The 17,156-nt window shown below is 45.8% G+C and overlaps 2 protein-coding genes across 6 annotated transcripts in view; one reads left to right on the top strand and one right to left on the bottom strand.

The window, feature by feature from the left end:
- Positions 1-17,156, top strand: part of LOC143807195 (cadherin-1-like) — a 67,807-nt gene that overhangs the window by 24,173 nt on the left and 26,478 nt on the right. The window lies entirely within an intron of this gene.
- LOC143807193 (nuclear pore membrane glycoprotein 210-like) overlaps positions 1-17,156 on the bottom strand; it is a 33,253-nt gene that overhangs the window by 13,444 nt on the left and 2,653 nt on the right. For all 5 annotated transcript variants that reach the window (XM_077288478.1, XM_077288482.1, XM_077288481.1 and 2 more), the window contains exons 4-22: positions 16,361-16,492; positions 15,227-15,320; positions 14,952-15,102; positions 14,736-14,868; positions 14,495-14,653; positions 13,350-13,418; positions 13,152-13,261; positions 6,856-6,996; positions 6,555-6,689; positions 5,554-5,709; positions 5,188-5,377; positions 4,833-4,981; positions 4,517-4,738; positions 4,267-4,440; positions 3,949-4,141; positions 3,507-3,595; positions 3,326-3,430; positions 3,041-3,142; positions 2,704-2,826 (exon numbers count right to left, since the gene is read on the bottom strand). In XM_077288478.1, the coding sequence (XP_077144593.1) occupies positions 2,704-2,826; positions 3,041-3,142; positions 3,326-3,430; positions 3,507-3,595; positions 3,949-4,141; positions 4,267-4,440; positions 4,517-4,738; positions 4,833-4,981; positions 5,188-5,377; positions 5,554-5,709; positions 6,555-6,689; positions 6,856-6,996; positions 13,152-13,261; positions 13,350-13,418; positions 14,495-14,653; positions 14,736-14,868; positions 14,952-15,102; positions 15,227-15,320; positions 16,361-16,492 (2,627 nt within the window). The remainder of the gene's footprint in view (positions 1-2,703; positions 2,827-3,040; positions 3,143-3,325; positions 3,431-3,506; positions 3,596-3,948; positions 4,142-4,266; positions 4,441-4,516; positions 4,739-4,832; positions 4,982-5,187; positions 5,378-5,553; positions 5,710-6,554; positions 6,690-6,855; positions 6,997-13,151; positions 13,262-13,349; positions 13,419-14,494; positions 14,654-14,735; positions 14,869-14,951; positions 15,103-15,226; positions 15,321-16,360; positions 16,493-17,156) is intronic.

Here is a 17,156-nt window from a genome sequence, read left to right as displayed (position 1 = left end):
GTGCTCCCTCACTCCAGATGGGGGTCTGAGTAGCTTGAGTATGGGCATTTGCTGCAGCAGAGGTAGCGGCTGCTGCAAGATCAGTCACTGGAAAGGAGTCAGTAGCGGTGGCACGAGCAGTCGCTGGGGTGGTGTCGGTCATCAGGGCAGGGTCGTTCTTCGTACCTGCTTCAGATGCGGTCCCTCCGGTGCCGGCCTGCTCCGTCTCCGCTGGGGTCTGGAATGCTGGTTGCAGGGCCTTGTGCTGCAGTGTTGTCATCTCTGTTTGCAGCATCTCGCTTTCCGGCAGGGCCTTGCTTTCTGGCTTCGGAGCGCTGGAACTTCTTTCTTGCTCCGGACCAGACGAGGCTGCCGACAGGCGTCTGGGGAGGCTCCCAATGAAGGTCTTCTTCCACCCGGCCTCAGTGCTCAGCTGCGTCCGCAGGAGTTGGTCGCTTAGCTCTTCCACGCCGGCCTGCAGGAAGTCAGGGCCAATGGAGAATGCCTGGCCGCGGTGTCTCTCCAGGTGGCTGGGGGAGTCCTCTGCTCCGACCCCACGCTCTGGTCCCGGGCGGCTGGACATGGCATCTCCCACATGGCTCGCTTCTTCCTCGTCCTTTTCCTGCTCTCTCCTTCTGGGGCGGTTTCGTTTTTGTTGTCTCTGCCCGCCATTGAGGATCAGGAGGCGGATCTTGGCTGCTGACAGACACGTCCTCAAGGTACAGAGATATTTAGACTGGGCGGCCATTATTTTTCGCGCTTCTCAGTTCGTTCACGCCCACAACTCCACGCCCTTCTTCTTCTGCGCTCCTCGTGGCGCTGTAATGGCGGCTGTTTTGGCGGCAAATGGCAATACACAGTCTTTAAGCAAATCACAGTTCAAATACAGTTCTGGCACAGTTCCTAGGCGCACACGACCCGATTTTCAGGCTTAAGTAGATCCTGTTCGTGACGCCAAGATTTGGATCGCCCCCCTGGGCTAGGGGAACTCGTTACCGGGCCCTTCGGTTCTCGATGGGGATGTCACGGTGGCTGACCCGGTCCGTGGCCCTAGGGACATCCATAATAAAAGGGGAAGTGTTCGTGACGCCACCTGTGGTATTCAGTCAGGGTGACCAACGCTGCTTAGGGGTCCGCTGGGGTGATGTTATGGCAACAAGATGGTATACCTTCCCACAGGTGAAGTGTATCCCCAGGGCTTCCCAGAAGTGTAGATGCTGATGGTGGAAGTTGCAAGGCGCAGGAAATAACGAGGACACCAGGTTGCAGTCTCTTTACCTTTTACTGGAAGCTTCAGCATCCACAGTCCAGAGTACAGACCACAGGGTAGGCAGAGTCCAGCCGATTCGAAGGCAAATCCAGAGTCCCCTTATCCAGGTGGAAATCAGTAGCCTTCCTACTAGCGCCTGTGTGTTGTAGTACCTCCCTGCTGAGCAACTCGGTAAGGTCCTCACAACTTTCGTGGATGCTCTAGATGTTATTTCTTCCTCTCTGTCCCCCAGATGGTATGGATAGGACAAACCCGTATGACTGATGGCCTGAGGCTTGTTTATAGGGACCCTAGAGATGCCCCGACCCCCACAATTTGCCACTGTGTCTTCTTAGGTATTAAGGTCGGGCAGCCAACTTGGAATTGACTGTCCTGCCGGTCTCTGAAGTAATGCGTAGAGTCAATTACTCCCTCGGTGTTCCGGCCACCGGCTACGCGCCTCAGAAGGAGGCAGCCTTTACAGGGCAGAACTCCTCCCGTGTTATCTCCTTGTGCTGTGACTTCGTTTCTCACTCTCTACAACACAGTTCTCTTTGTGTCCTTTCTTAGGATGCTGCCGCACGTGGGGCAGGCGCAGCTCCGTGTCTTTCTGTCCCGCTAGGCCTCTGTCAGGATCCGACCCCTGACAGGGACCCTCTATCTGCAGCTCCGATGTTCCTCCTTTTCCCCCTGTCTCCCTGACAGGTACTCTCTGGGTCAAACCCAGGCAGCGTCTGACTAACTTTCTATCCAAACCACCAGTTTTACCCTTCTGTGAGGAGTGCCCTACTAGATAGGAGCGTGGCTCCCCCTGGTGGATTGGAGTGTGAAGTGTGGTGTTTGGTTTGTGATACCTGGACAGATGAACTCCTTTATTACCTTCAGACGTAATATCACTCCCCCCGGTGGAAAAATGACATTACTGCAGCAACTAGGACTCTGGGGCGCTGCACTTCCACACCCAAAAACTCTAGTGGAAACCACTTCATGACATTCTCCATCTCTGGGGAATTTTTGGAGATGTTTTTAAAGTCCAAAAGCAGTTTTAGAGCATTTTGGAAGAGCTTTTTTGCAGCCTCTTGATTGGACAGTGCCTAGTTTGATGCGGATTCCATCAGGAGCCGCTTCATAGAAGTGACATATACTATACTTTTTCCACCAGGTATTTTTCAAGCGATTTTTCTTCAGACGTTTTTTGGAGTATACCAGCTGTAAACACTTTGATGCATTGGGTATTTTCATTCTTCTGCTTCGGGACCTGTAGTTAACTGATCAGTGGGGATGCCACCAGTCGGTCTCCAACCATTCTGATATTGGTGACCTTTCCTAAGGATGGATCATCATCATCAGTGCCTATGACCTGGATAACCCCATTAACTTCATTAGCGCTTCTTGGAGTTGAAGAATATAATTTTATTAGCCAGTGTGACTGGATAGTCGATGACAACACAAAACCAATATAAAGAAAATATTACCTTATCGAACAAATTAATCTCCAAGTTATAGATGTCGGAGATGTGGATGGTGACATGGTTTGCTGATAAGATACACAGGTCATGCACCTCCAATGTCAGAGTCCCGGGGTGCAGAGGGGTCACCTGGAGAAAGATGCAGAGGTCTTTTGGTGTTTGCTCTTCTTCTCACACTGTATAGAGCTGTAGACCCTAACTGTATACAGTTATGTTTGTCAGCCTCGCCGCCCCAATTGATGCAATTCTCCTTGTCAGCAAATTAGAGGTAACTGCTAAAATGCAAAAATTCTCACTCTAGTCAGTGGGAACGTATTAGTCATCAAAAGTGTTTGTGACATACCTGCACCGTGTTCTCTGCTTCTACATACGCAGAATATGCAATCCGGGGATCGCTAACGTTCACCTGAAAATATCCTGATCCTTCCACTAAGCTAAAAATTTCCTACAAAGTAGAAAAATATATATATATATTTGTAATCACATCATAACATAAAAATTCTGTATTTCTATCAAAGGACATAACCAATTAAACAATGTACAACTTAGTTAAAATGTGCCATTAGAAACCAGGCGTGGCTTTTAGCATGACAACTTTTGCCATTCTTTAAGTGAACGTCCAGCTCACCTCAACGTTTCGGTGATTGAACACTGTGATGTCATCGGGTGAAATGGACACGTCGTCGACCATGGACAGTTCCATCGTGGTGGTGATGAGAAGCGATGACGTATCCTGTTATTAGAAACGTCTTGGTGATATTTGTCGCCTCTGCTCCACAACATTAGGAAATTTTTTTTTTTTCACTTACTTTGACCTGAACCCAGGACTTGTATCCGAAACAGGTGACGCTGATGGAAGATGTCCCTTTTATGTTCTGCGCTTCGAGAAGATGCTGACCTATGGGAAGCCATTACCATCATATGATTACGATGCAGTGCACCATTATCCTGCACTTTATATCTTGGATCTCACTGTTGTGTGAAGGTAGTCGGTGCCAATAAAAAGGTTGCAAGTTGCATTTACCCTTCTCACCTCCACCATACCAATTCATGCAACAGTCCTTTGTAGATTGTGTTCCTAACCAACGCTGCTGCATCCTTCGGTTGATTTTATACCGATACCCTCCTTATGGCACTAGTTACTTATTTCCAAGTAGCCATCATTAAGATGCGGCACATTTGTAGAAAATTATTGAAACATCTTGACATCAACTTGTACGTATGTTGTGTAACTGAAGCCTAACCGCTCACCGTGTAACCATGTCTGTCCGGTGCCATCACTCTTTGGTATCTCCTGCATGCCCTGGCTAGAAGATAGATGAGCGGTGGTCTCGTTGGAAGAGGTCCAATCTATTGCCAGTGAGCTGAAGTTATCAAATTTCCTCTTGTGCTGGTCTAAAATGATCAGCTCCAGTTTTGTGTCCCTCAACATGGATACGGTCATCTAGATAAAGAATATCAACAGTTTGGTCAAAGACTGGATTCAGGTCTGATATCTTCTCCAAATATCATTTATGTCTTATGTTCTACTGTCTACAGAAGGAACTGATCAAGAACTAAAAGTCTTACAAGTTGCTTCTTATGTTTCGGGATGGGGCATGGCGGAGCTCCATCGAGTGCAGAATGCAGCGGATACAAGGACATGCTCGCAGGAAGAGCACAGATAAGATTGACTTCTACTATTTCCACGGACGGTCTCGGATTTAGAATTCCAGGATTATTTCCCAATTGGAATGTTAAAATCTGCGCAACAAAGTCTACATTTTACCTCCGTCATTAATGTGTCCAACACCGTCAACGTTTTCTGTCGCTCGCTTACCTGTTCTCCTAGTTTGGTGCACTGGACCTGATACATGTGTAATATCTGCTTTGCCTTGGTGGGATCTCCAATTTGGGTAATCTGAACGCTGTCCGCGTCTTTGGCAGTGAGCCACATAAAGAAACTGGTTGGCTCTGGAAGCCATGGGCCTGGACCACCTTCAAAAACCATGACCTTTGTGGACTGGAGGGAAAGAACCGAGGTGTGCACTGGATCCACTGCCTGCAAAAACAAGCGATTTAGAGAAAAACTGAGCAGCATCCAGCAAAATCCTCTAAGTATGAGAGTGCCGGGATCATGAAGCTTATAAATGTACCTTAAGAGCGCTATAGGCTGAGAACATGGTGCTGTTGTGGCATTCTCCGTCATCTGTTGTTACTTTGACTTTGAGGACAATGTGTCCGGGGTTTTGTGCAAGTATCTTCAAGCAGGAACATGATGGAGGCGCAAACGTGGTGCATCTATCTATTGCCAAGGAAGACATATTATTAAATTACTAGTAGAAAGAGCCCTTATTATCCAAGAAGTAGCAATCCGGAGTGAAGCTCTTCATCCATTACCCCAAGGCACCACTTGCAGACACCGCCAAACTTTAGTGGCTCTCTCCAGCCACTAATATAACAGTATGCGCGATCGATCATACATAGTTGTTGGTATACGGTATATCTCACCTTTTTGGAGGCTGAACACTCCACCCTTGTCCATGCTGACGTGCATCAGAAGCAGAGAGCAGTTTACGAAGGGAATGATGGCGTCCTGATATTTTCCATACACCACTACAGGAATATTTATCTCCCGGCCGACCTGTGTGTCAGCGTTGGGTGGAAGGAGCTCCAGAGAGGTAACCGGGAGCACTAAAACCTGCATAAGGATGGATGCACAACTCAAGAGCGCAACTTAAAACTCAAGAACAGTTTAAAGAAGTTTCAAAGGGCAAAAAAGTTTTTTGGAGGAAAAAAATCAACAATAGGGATCTGTATCGTCGATCCTGACAGTGTAAAACAAATGTCCAATATGAGAAGTCCTGGCTTACTTACATGGCTCTTACTGCTGTGTAGCGGGTTCATGATGTCATTCGCCTGGATCAGACAGCGGCCAGGTTGTCCTCCCGTGGTGACGATGCCTCTGGCGTTGATACTTGCGATGCTCTTGTTTGTGGAAAACCAGGAGACGTTCCCGCTGCCTCCCTCGGCCTAAGGAGAACATTTTGTGCAAAGTTTTGTGCATATTTTGCTTTCCACCATCAGATGCCTGCTCTCCTAGCTGTATAATAAGAAGGCATATATTGTATAGACTGCACGTGTATGTGACTGCAGCTGTTTCATTGTCTATAGGACTGTCGGAGAAGGTCTGGTCCAGCGCTCGGCTATCTCCCAGTCCTTTAGGCAGAAGATGGAGAAGTGCTATTGAATGTGCACAGCCACTCCATGTACACAGTGGTTTAAGAGACCTTCGTTTTAATATGTGGGGGTCCTAGTAGTCAAATCTCCATAGTTTGGCCATTTATCCGCTCTTCTGTGGATGGGTAATAAATTGCAATCATGAGAGCCAAGTTGGTAATTTATCCACAGGATAGATGATAGGATCCCAAAGTTTTTGAGAGTGCTCCACAGCTCCATTAATTGTCTATGGGATTGCCAAAGAGAGGCGAGCCTTGGTTATCTCCAGCAGTCCTATAGACAATGAATGGTGTGGAGGTGCGCATCCTCTCGGGAACGGTGTAGGGTCCAGTGGTCGAAACCCTATGTTATCCCCTGTCCTATGTACACACTTGTTGCAAACAACAACTTATATACTTACATTCTTATATTTTGTTAGTATACTTGAAAATTTCTAGAAAAATATAATCTATATAAATATTTTTAAGCCCCAAAAAAGGACTAAAATATTCTACGTGTGATACCTTTATTGGCTAACCTGAAACATATAATTTTTTTGTCCAGCCAATAAAGTTATACATTTTAGAATACTTTTGGTTTTTTGGTGCTTAAGTACTTAAAAAAGAGGCATGCGTCCAGAAGGTTTTTATCAGCCTCACCTTTACTGTGTACATATAGGATGCATTTCTTGGGTAAGCGGGTAATACCAGGGTTTGGGGAGACAAGGTAATGGGTGAGAAAATTTTCACTTCTTGTTTCTGGGAAATTGGGTTTGAAAACATCCAGAGTTCATCCTGTCAATGACACAAGAAATATTAAATTTCTAGACAACCCAAGGATCCACAGTAATGTCTGTGTCTATGACCATGTGGGATTCGGTGGCCATCAGGTGACATAATAGTCACTCCGTCATCATTGCTTTGTAATACTTTGGGTGTAAGTTTATGCCTTTGATCTTACCTCGGGATCGACACCAATAAGTGAAGCATTTACGGTCGTGGTACCTGTATGGATGGCGCGTACCACATGGTATGACCCGTTTTTGGAGGAAAACATCAGACTGAAACATTCAGAGGGAAACTGAACATTGATCTGTAGGTTCTGTAAAGAAGAAGAAACTAAATGGCACGGGGATCTTAATGAATATTGAGCTTTGTGAATATTGTGTTTTGTATCTGTAGTAAAGAGGTGTGTTATGGTTCTCAATGGCAAGAGAACATAGCCCAGCAAACATAAGAACTAGCTCTTGGAAGGATGGAAACTAAACTGACCATGAACTAAACCTGCCGCACAACTAACAGTAGCCGGGTAGCGTAGCCTGCGTTTTATCCCTAGACGCCCAGCGCCGGCCGGAGGACTAACTAATCCTGGCAGAGGAAAATATAGTCCTGGCTCACCTCTAGAGAAATTTCCCCGAAAGGCAGACAGAGGCCCCCACAAATAATGGCGGTGATTTTAGATGAAATGACAAACGTAGTATGAAAATAGGTTTAGCAAAATTGAGGTCCGCTTACTAGATAGCAGGAAGACAGAAAGGGCACTTTCATGGTCAGCTGAAAACCCCATCAAAATACCATCCTGAAATTACTTTAAGACTCTAGTATTAACTCATAACATCAGAGTGGCAATTTCAGATCACAAGAGCTTTCCAGACACAGAAACGAAACTACAGCTGTGAACTGGAACAAAATGCAAAAACAAACAAGGACTAAGTCCAACTTAGCTGGAAGTTGTCTAGCAGCAGGAACATGCACAGAAAGGCTTCTGATTACAATGTTGACCGGCATGGAAGTGACAGAGGAGCAAGGCTAAATAGCGACTCCCACATCCTGATGGAAACAGGTGAACAGAGAGGATGATGCACACCAGTTCAATTCCACCAGTGGCCACCGGGGGAGCCCAAAATCCAATTTCACAACAGTACCCCCCCCTCAAGGAGGGGGCACCGAACCCTCACCAGAACCACCAGGGCGATCAGGATGAGCCCTATGAAAGGCACGGACCAAATCGGAGGCATGAACATCAGAGGCAGTCACCCAAGAATTATCCTCCTGACCGTATCCCTTCCATTTGACCAGATACTGGAGTTTCCGTCTGGAAACACGGGAGTCCAAGATTTTTTCCACAACGTACTCCAACTCGCCCTCAACCAACACCGGAGCAGGAGGCTCAACGGAAGGCACAACCGGTACCTCATACCTGCGCAATAATGACCGATGAAAAACATTATGAATAGAAAAAGATGCAGGGAGGTCCAAACGGAAGGACACAGGGTTAAGAATCTCCAATATCTTGTACGGGCCGATGAACCGAGGCTTAAACTTGGGAGAAGAAACCCTCATAGGGACAAAACGAGAAGACAACCACACCAAGTCCCCAACACAAAGCCGAGGACCAACCCGACGCCGGCGGTTGGCAAAAAGCTGAGTCTTCTCCTGGGACAACTTCAAATTGTCCACTACCTGCCCCCAAATCTGATGCAACCTCTCCACCACAGCATCCACTCCAGGACAATCCGAAGATTCCACCTGACCAGAAGAAAATCGAGGATGAAACCCCGAATTACAGAAAAAGGGAGACACCAAGGTGGCAGAGCTGGCCCGATTATTGAGGGCAAACTCCGCTAAAGGCAAAAAAGCAACCCAATCATCCTGATCTGCAGACACAAAACACCTCAAATATGTCTCCAAGGTCTGATTCGTCCGCTCGGTCTGGCCATTAGTCTGAGGATGGAAAGCAGACGAGAAAGACAAATCTATGCCCATCCTAGCACAGAATGCTCGCCAAAATCTAGACACGAATTGGGTACCTCTGTCAGAAACGATATTCTCCGGAATACCATGCAAACGGACCACATTTTGAAAAAACAGAGGAACCAACTCGGAAGAAGAAGGCAACTTAGGCAGGGGAACCAAATGGACCATCTTAGAGAAACGATCACACACCACCCAGATGACAGACATCTTCTGAGAAACAGGAAGATCCGAAATAAAATCCATCGAGATGTGCGTCCAGGGCCTCTTCGGGATAGGCAAGGGCAACAACAATCCACTAGCCCGAGAACAACAAGGCTTGGCCCGAGCACAAACGTCACAAGACTGCACGAAGCCTCGCACATCTCGAGACAGGGAAGGCCACCAGAAGGACCTTGCCACCAAATCCCTGGTACCAAAGATTCCAGGATGACCTGCCAACGCAGAAGAATGAACCTCAGAAATGACTTTACTGGTCCAATCATCAGGAACAAACAGTCTACCAGGTGGGCAACGATCAGGTCTATCCGCCTGAAACTCCTGCAAGGCCCGCCGCAGGTCTGGAGAAACGGCAGACAATATCACTCCATCCTTAAGGATACCTGTAGGTTCAGAATTACCAGGGGAGTCAGGCTCAAAACTCCTAGAAAGGGCATCCGCCTTAACATTCTTAGAACCCGGCAGGTAGGACACCACAAAATTAAACCGAGAGAAAAACAACGACCAGCGCGCCTGTCTAGGATTCAGGCGTCTGGCGGACTCAAGATAAATTAGATTTTTGTGGTCAGTCAATACCACCACCTGATGTCTAGCCCCCTCAAGCCAATGACGCCACTCCTCAAAAGCCCACTTCATGGCCAAAAGCTCCCGATTCCCAACATCATAATTCCGCTCGGCGGGCGAAAATTTACGCGAGAAAAAAGCACAAGGTCTCATCACGGAGCAATCGGAACTTCTCTGCGACAAAACCGCCCCAGCTCCGATTTCAGAAGCGTCGACCTCAACCTGAAAAGGAAGAGCAACATCAGGCTGACGCAACACAGGGGCGGAAGAAAAGCGGCGCTTAAGCTCCCGAAAGGCCTCCACAGCAGCAGGGGACCAATCAGCAACATCAGCACCCTTCTTAGTCAAATCAGTCAATGGTTTAACAACATCAGAAAAACCAGCAATAAATCGACGATAAAAGTTAGCAAAGCCCAAAAATTTCTGAAGACTCTTAAGAGAAGAGGGTTGCGTCCAATCACAAATAGCCTGAACCTTGACAGGATCCATCTCGATGGAAGAGGGGGAAAAAATATATCCCAAAAAGGAAATCTTTTGAACCCCAAAAACGCACTTAGAACCCTTCACACACAAGGAATTAGACCGCAAAACCTGAAAAACCCTCCTGACCTGCTGGACATGAGAGTCCCAGTCATCCGAAAAAATCAAAATATCATCCAGATACACAATCATAAATTTATCCAAATAATCACGGAAAATGTCATGCATAAAGGACTGAAAGACTGAAGGGGCATTTGAAAGACCAAAAGGCATCACCAAATACTCAAAGTGGCCCTCGGGCGTATTAAATGCGGTTTTCCACTCATCCCCCTGCTTAATTCGCACCAAATTATACGCCCCACGGAGATCTATCTTAGAGAACCACTTGGCCCCCTTTATGCGAGCAAACAAATCAGTCAGCAGTGGCAACGGATATTGATATTTAACCGTGATTTTATTCAAAAGCCGATAATCAATGCACGGCCTCAAAGAGCCATCTTTCTTAGCCACAAAGAAAAAACCGGCTCCTAAGGGAGATGACGAAGGACGAATATGTCCCTTTTCCAAGGACTCCTTTATATATTCTCGCATAGCAGCATGTTCAGGCACAGACAGATTAAATAAACGACCCTTAGGGTATTTACTACCCGGAATCAAATCTATGGCACAATCACACTCCCGGTGCGGAGGTAATGAACCAAGTTTAGGTTCTTCAAAAACGTCACGATATTCAGTCAAGAATTCAGGAATCTCAGAGGGAATAGATGATGAAATGGAAACCACAGGTACATCCCCATGCGTCCCCTTACATCCCCAGCTTAGCACAGACATAGCTTTCCAGTCAAGGACTGGGTTATGAGATTGCAGCCATGGCAATCCAAGCACCAACACATCATGTAGGTTATACAGCACAAGAAAGCGAATAATCTCCTGGTGATCCGGATTAATCCGCATAGTTACTTGTGTCCAGTATTGTGGTTTATTGCTAGCCAATGGGGTGGAGTCAATCCCCTTCAGGGGTATAGGAGTTTCAAGAGGCTCCAAATCATACCCACAGCGTTTGGCAAAGGACCAATCCATAAGACTCAAAGCGGCGCCAGAGTCGACATAGGCATCCGCGGTAATAGATGATAAAGAACAAATCAGGGTCACAGATAGAATAAACTTAGACTGTAAAGTGCCAATTGAAACAGACTTATCAAGCTTCTTAGTACGCTTAGAGCATGCTGATATAACATGAGTTGAATCACCGCAATAGAAGCACAACCCATTTTTTCGTCTAAAATTCTGCCGTTCACTTCTGGACAGAATTCTATCACATTGCATATTCTCTGGCGTCTTCTCAGTAGACACCGCCAAATGGTGCACAGGTTTGCGCTCCCGCAGACGCCTATCGATCTGGATAGCCATTGTCATGGACTCATTCAGACCCGCAGGCACAGGGAACCCCACCATAACATCCTTAATGGCATCAGAGAGACCCTCTCTGAAATTCGCCGCCAGGGCGCACTCATTCCACTGAGTAAGCACAGCCCATTTACGGAATTTCTGGCAGTATATTTCAGCTTCGTCTTGCCCCTGAGATAGGGACATCAAGGCCTTTTCCGCCTGAAGTTCTAACTGAGGTTCCTCATAAAGCAACCCCAAGGCCAGAAAAAACGCATCCACATTGAGCAACGCAGGATCCCCTGGAGCCAATGCAAAAGCCCAATCCTGAGGGTCGCCCCGGAGCAAGGAAATCACAATCCTGACCTGCTGAGCAGGATCTCCAGCAGAGCGAGATTTCAGGGACAAAAACAACTTGCAATTATTTTTGAAATTTTGAAAGCAAGATCTATTCCCCGAGAAAAATTCAGGCAAAGGAATTCTAGGTTCAGATATAGGAACATGAACAACAAAATCTTGTAAGTTTTGAACTTTCGTGGTGAGATTATTCAAACCTGCAGCTAAACTCTGAATATCCATTTTAAACAGGTGAACACAGAGCCATTCCAGGATTAGAAGGAGAGAGAGAGAGAAAGGCTGCAATATAGGCAGACTTGCAAGAGATTCAATTACAAGCACACTCAGAACTGAGAAAAAAAAAATAAAAAATCTTCAGCAGACTTCTCTTTTCTCTCCTTTCTCTGTCAATTAATTTAACCCTTTTAGGCCGGTCAAACTGTTATGGTTCTCAATGGCAAGAGAACATAGCCCAGCAAACATAAGAACTAGCTCTTGGAAGGATGGAAACTAAACTGACCATGAACTAAACCTGCCGCACAACTAACAGTAGCCGGGTAGCGTAGCCTGCGTTTTATCCCTAGACGCCCAGCGCCGGCCGGAGGACTAACTAATCCTGGCAGAGGAAAATATAGTCCTGGCTCACCTCTAGAGAAATTTCCCCGAAAGGCAGACAGAGGCCCCCACAAATAATGGCGGTGATTTTAGATGAAATGACAAACGTAGTATGAAAATAGGTTTAGCAAAATTGAGGTCCGCTTACTAGATAGCAGGAAGACAGAAAGGGCACTTTCATGGTCAGCTGAAAACCCCATCAAAATACCATCCTGAAATTACTTTAAGACTCTAGTATTAACTCATAACATCAGAGTGGCAATTTCAGATCACAAGAGCTTTCCAGACACAGAAACGAAACTACAGCTGTGAACTGGAACAAAATGCAAAAACAAACAAGGACTAAGTCCAACTTAGCTGGAAGTTGTCTAGCAGCAGGAACATGCACAGAAAGGCTTCTGATTACAATGTTGACCGGCATGGAAGTGACAGAGGAGCAAGGCTAAATAGCGACTCCCACATCCTGATGGAAACAGGTGAACAGAGAGGATGATGCACACCAGTTCAATTCCACCAGTGGCCACCGGGGGAGCCCAAAATCCAATTTCACAACAGAGGTGTCAACGCCACTGTTCTCCTGAATCCAGCGATGTTTTTCTTTTGTTCCTGCACCTCTCTGTTCCTGGGATATGGCCCCTTTTTCCACTGTGTATAAATCTAGCCTTGTTATCGAAGTGGGCGTTTTCCTCAACAAGATGACCACACCCACTTGGATACTAAAACTAGGCTTGGATACAGGGAAGATGGGGCCATATCTCAGGAACGGAGAGGAGCAGGAACAAAAGAAAAACCTCTCCGGATTCAGGAGAACAGCGGCGTTTACACCAGGTAAAAAGAATTACATATTTATGGCAATTCACAGATCCTTTGAATATACTTATTACATTAGTCATGAGTCCATACCTGTGAGGGATAGACCCGACGACTGCTTATCTTGTCGTACACCTCAATGGTGACCTCATACGATTTTTCTACCTCCAAAATCCAGAGCTCTCCAAGACTTATGGAAAACCCTGAGGATAGTAACATAGTCATTATATGCTACACTTTTGTCGCTGATCTCAGTCTGCAGAGGGGTGTAATAAGTGGTGTGACCCTTACCGAGAAATCCCGGCTCTACCACACACACTGTGCAGTTAGGGAGGCTGGAGCCGCTGTGCGTGGCAATATCTAACCGCACATTGAGTTTTATCAGTAACACACTTTACATCTGATCCTTACAGGGATATGGGGGGTTGTATGGACAACACTAGCTCACCAGGGGACATGACAAAGAAGTGTTAGCAAGAGAACGCTGCAGCAGAGGATCTGCAGATGTTTAAAAAGTAAAACTAATTTATTTTTATTTTTTTTTTGTAATAATTTCTCTAGCATAGAAAGTTCTGCAACTTTGAAAATCATATTATTTGGGTACCTGTCTTCATTCCTGTTTAAAAAAAATGCATGTTAGTAGTTTCCAATCCCCGGCTTTTCCCCAGTCACCTACATTCAGTTGCATTGATATCCGAACATACTTATTTGGAGTACGGATGATGGCAGTGATCGGTCACCCCCTGTATCCTTAAGTCAGAACAATCCCCCACAGCAGCTTCTCTCTGGAGTAAGGCCTCATTCACAAGTCAGTTTTTCTTGTACGAGTGTTATCCGTGTTTTTCACAAGTGGCACTCGTACCTATGATAGTCTATGGGGCTGTGCATATGTCCATGATTGGCCTGTGCAATATTGCGGAGACCTGTGTCGGGTCAAACTTGACAATGCAAGTCAATGGGTCAGTGAAAATGTCGGATGCCATCCGTGCACTGTCCGTTTTTCACTGACTTTCCGATATGAGAAGGTGGAAAAACTTTTTGTTTGCTTGTTTCTGATTCGAGAAAAATTGAGAAAGTCTGATCAAGAGCACCAACGAAACTCAGATCGATAGGAGCTGACCGATCACTGCCATCATAGCTGACCGATCACTGCCATCATCTGTACTCCAAATGCGTACATTGTGATATTAATGCAGCTGAAGGCAGAAAAATAGGCTAGGGAAAAAGAGGGATTCGGAAGCTACTTACATGCCATATTTTACAGGAATAATAACAATTCCAATAATAAAGAGATTTGCATAGTTTCATAACTTTTCATGCTGGGCAAAATTAATAATAAAAAAAAAGTTTTGTATCTCTTTAATCAATGATCTGGCCACATAGGAATAACCCAGGATAAAAGATGGCAGGAATCCTAAATCGGTGGCGTAGGATACTCTTGTGGGTGAAGATCAGGTTGGCGCAGCCCAGTTGGAGAGCCATCACTGTAAGGGAGGATTCATCAAGATCAGCAACAGGAAAGTCAGGGTCGCCTCCTGGAAACAGCACCTGGTTCTCCAGCTGCACTACATAATTGGCCAAAGGTGGATCCATCCCTGCAAGTACAAAAAAAAGGTGAATATCTTCATTTGGTCTTTAGGGCAAGTTGCCACCATTGTCTTGTTATACCCCGGGCACCTGTAACTTTATGCTCCACCAGTCTCCGCACTTGGAAGTGGACGCGAGCCATCTTTAGCAGGAGGACCTCGCAGCACGGGGTCAGGAAGATCTTCTCCAGGACCACCAGGCGTATACTGGTCACAGGTATGTGCTGCGGGGAACAAAGCATTGCCAATGGAAGCTGTAACAATATAAAGACCGCAGCGCGGGACCGCCAAAGTCAACGGATCTCACCTTGTAAAATTCACTTTCTATCCGCACTTTGACAACGCTGGCTCCTGTGCTGACTCCTGACACCAGGACAATATCTCCCTGTTTTCCAGCTTTTTCCATCGATATGATATACTCAGGGATGTAATACTGTGTCTCCGTGTAACGCAGAATCCTACAGGGAAATCACTGATCATATAATGATGTCGGGGATACATTGCATCTGCCCCCTTACAGCCAATATAAGGGGTAAGTAATTGCCCAAATTGCCATCTGCAATAGTTTCTCCTTTTCCTCACCTGATCTTTGTAGAAGTGTCGGAGATTCCTGTAGATTCAGCCATCATCACCATCCACTGGAAGCTTATCCCGGCCAAACTGCTGAAGATATTACCTGTGGGTTACAAAGCATCGAAGTTCAGTGTCACAAGCGGATGATTTCTGATAGCCTGTAGCTAGGGATTAAATTGTATTTCAATTTTTTTCCCCTACGTTTCTTATAGTGGACATTCACTATAAGAAACATAAACTGTGAAAAATCTAATATGTGTTTGCCGCAGTATCCACAGCTACAATCCAAGGCTGATTAATTCATGGGGCTAATCCGCGTGTACCGTAAATATCAGCCACGTTTTTCGCTCAGAATTCTTGTGATATTTGATGGAACCAGTTTTCATTTCTGCACCAGTGAAGTTTGTGTCCGTATGAGCTGTGGCATTATGTGGGTTTCCAGGGCTCCAGGCAAGGCAAGTATTGTGGCCCCTAATTCTGCAATGATACCCCTAAATGCACCCTAAAAAAACAATGACTTAAGTTCTCCCTTTAGGCTATGTTCCCACCATGAATTTTTGGGGAGTTTTTGATATTATATAAAGTAAAGTGGATTACTTGCATTTTTTCGAAAATATGCAGCACAATAAATAAAACTCATGGTGGGAACGTAGCCTAAGAAAGTGTTAATGACACCTAAACAAGCAATGATGACCCCTTCAAAGCCAACAATACCACCTTTATTCCCCCTTCTGCAAAAAAAAAAAAAGTTTGTACTCTCCCAATCTGAGCGACTGTGCTCTCTTCTCCCATGCACACAGAAGGGTTTGCACAGGCGGCGCAATAATGGAAAGTTGTGGTGCCGCCAGCAGCTCATAAGACTATAGCGACCCTTGGTCTACAGGATGGAGGGTGGTTGGGATCAACTGAAATGGAGCCATATTGACACTGGTACAGTTTAGCCCTTGACCAGGTAGCTTCGATCTTCCTGGGCTCCTCTGACTCTGCTGCCATAGTTTGGACCAATGGCACAACCAAGCCACTGGTTGGCAATGCATTGTCCTTCTTCCGCTCCCCGGCAAACGGAGAGCCAGGAAAAAGAGGGGCGGAGACCTTAAGAGTGAAGTATGTTGGTATGAGGTTATTAAAATGATAGTTGCACACCTTCTTTATCTAACCCAGCAACAGTAAGTTCCACCGGAGCGTCGTCCACATACAGCTCTCGAGTCCGCGATTCAATCTCCAGTGTCACTATGAGATCCACAATCACATCACAACGCAAGACTTGTCCGGTCACTGCAGGTAAGACAGGCTTGTAAGTTATTGCATTTTGAAGAATGTAAAAAAGGGGTTGTTCATCTTTTTCGGAGAGAGTTTTAAAAAAAAAACTTAAGTATGTATTTGTTGCTAAAAATTGTTTTTTGCTATTTAGTGTCATTAAAAATGTTGCACCGTTTGGCTTTTACAGGCTCATTGTTTCCCGGCACATTCAACTCTGATGTGATCTGTGATCATAAATCAGCGGAGGGGAAGTCAGAAAAAGTCTGATGGCCCTCCCATTGGACCATCAGAATGGGCTCACTGACAAATTCTCCATTAACCCATCCTATAGACAACGCAGCACCAATGCTGTAGGTGGCAAACGGTGCAATATTTTTTTTTACAAACCCCAATTTTGAAAAATATTTGTAGGCAAAAATACATGCACAGTCACAGTCTATCTGTTGATCAACATTAGTCACAGTCTGTCTGTTGGCCACCATTAGTCACAGTCTGTCTGTTGGCCACCATAAGTCACAGTCTGTCTGTTGGTCACCATTAGGCATAGTCTGTCTGCTGACCACTAGTGATGAGTGAGTATACTCGTTGCTCGGGTTTTCCCGAGCACGCACGGGTGACCTCTGAGTTTTTGTTAGTGTTCGGAGATTTAGTTTTCATCACCGCAGCTGAATGATTTACA

Source organism: Ranitomeya variabilis, chromosome 2 (genome assembly GCF_051348905.1).
Source record: "Ranitomeya variabilis isolate aRanVar5 chromosome 2, aRanVar5.hap1, whole genome shotgun sequence".
NCBI classification, from domain to species: Eukaryota; Metazoa; Chordata; class Amphibia; order Anura; family Dendrobatidae; genus Ranitomeya; species Ranitomeya variabilis.
This window is presented reverse-complemented; position numbering and strand designations above follow the sequence as displayed.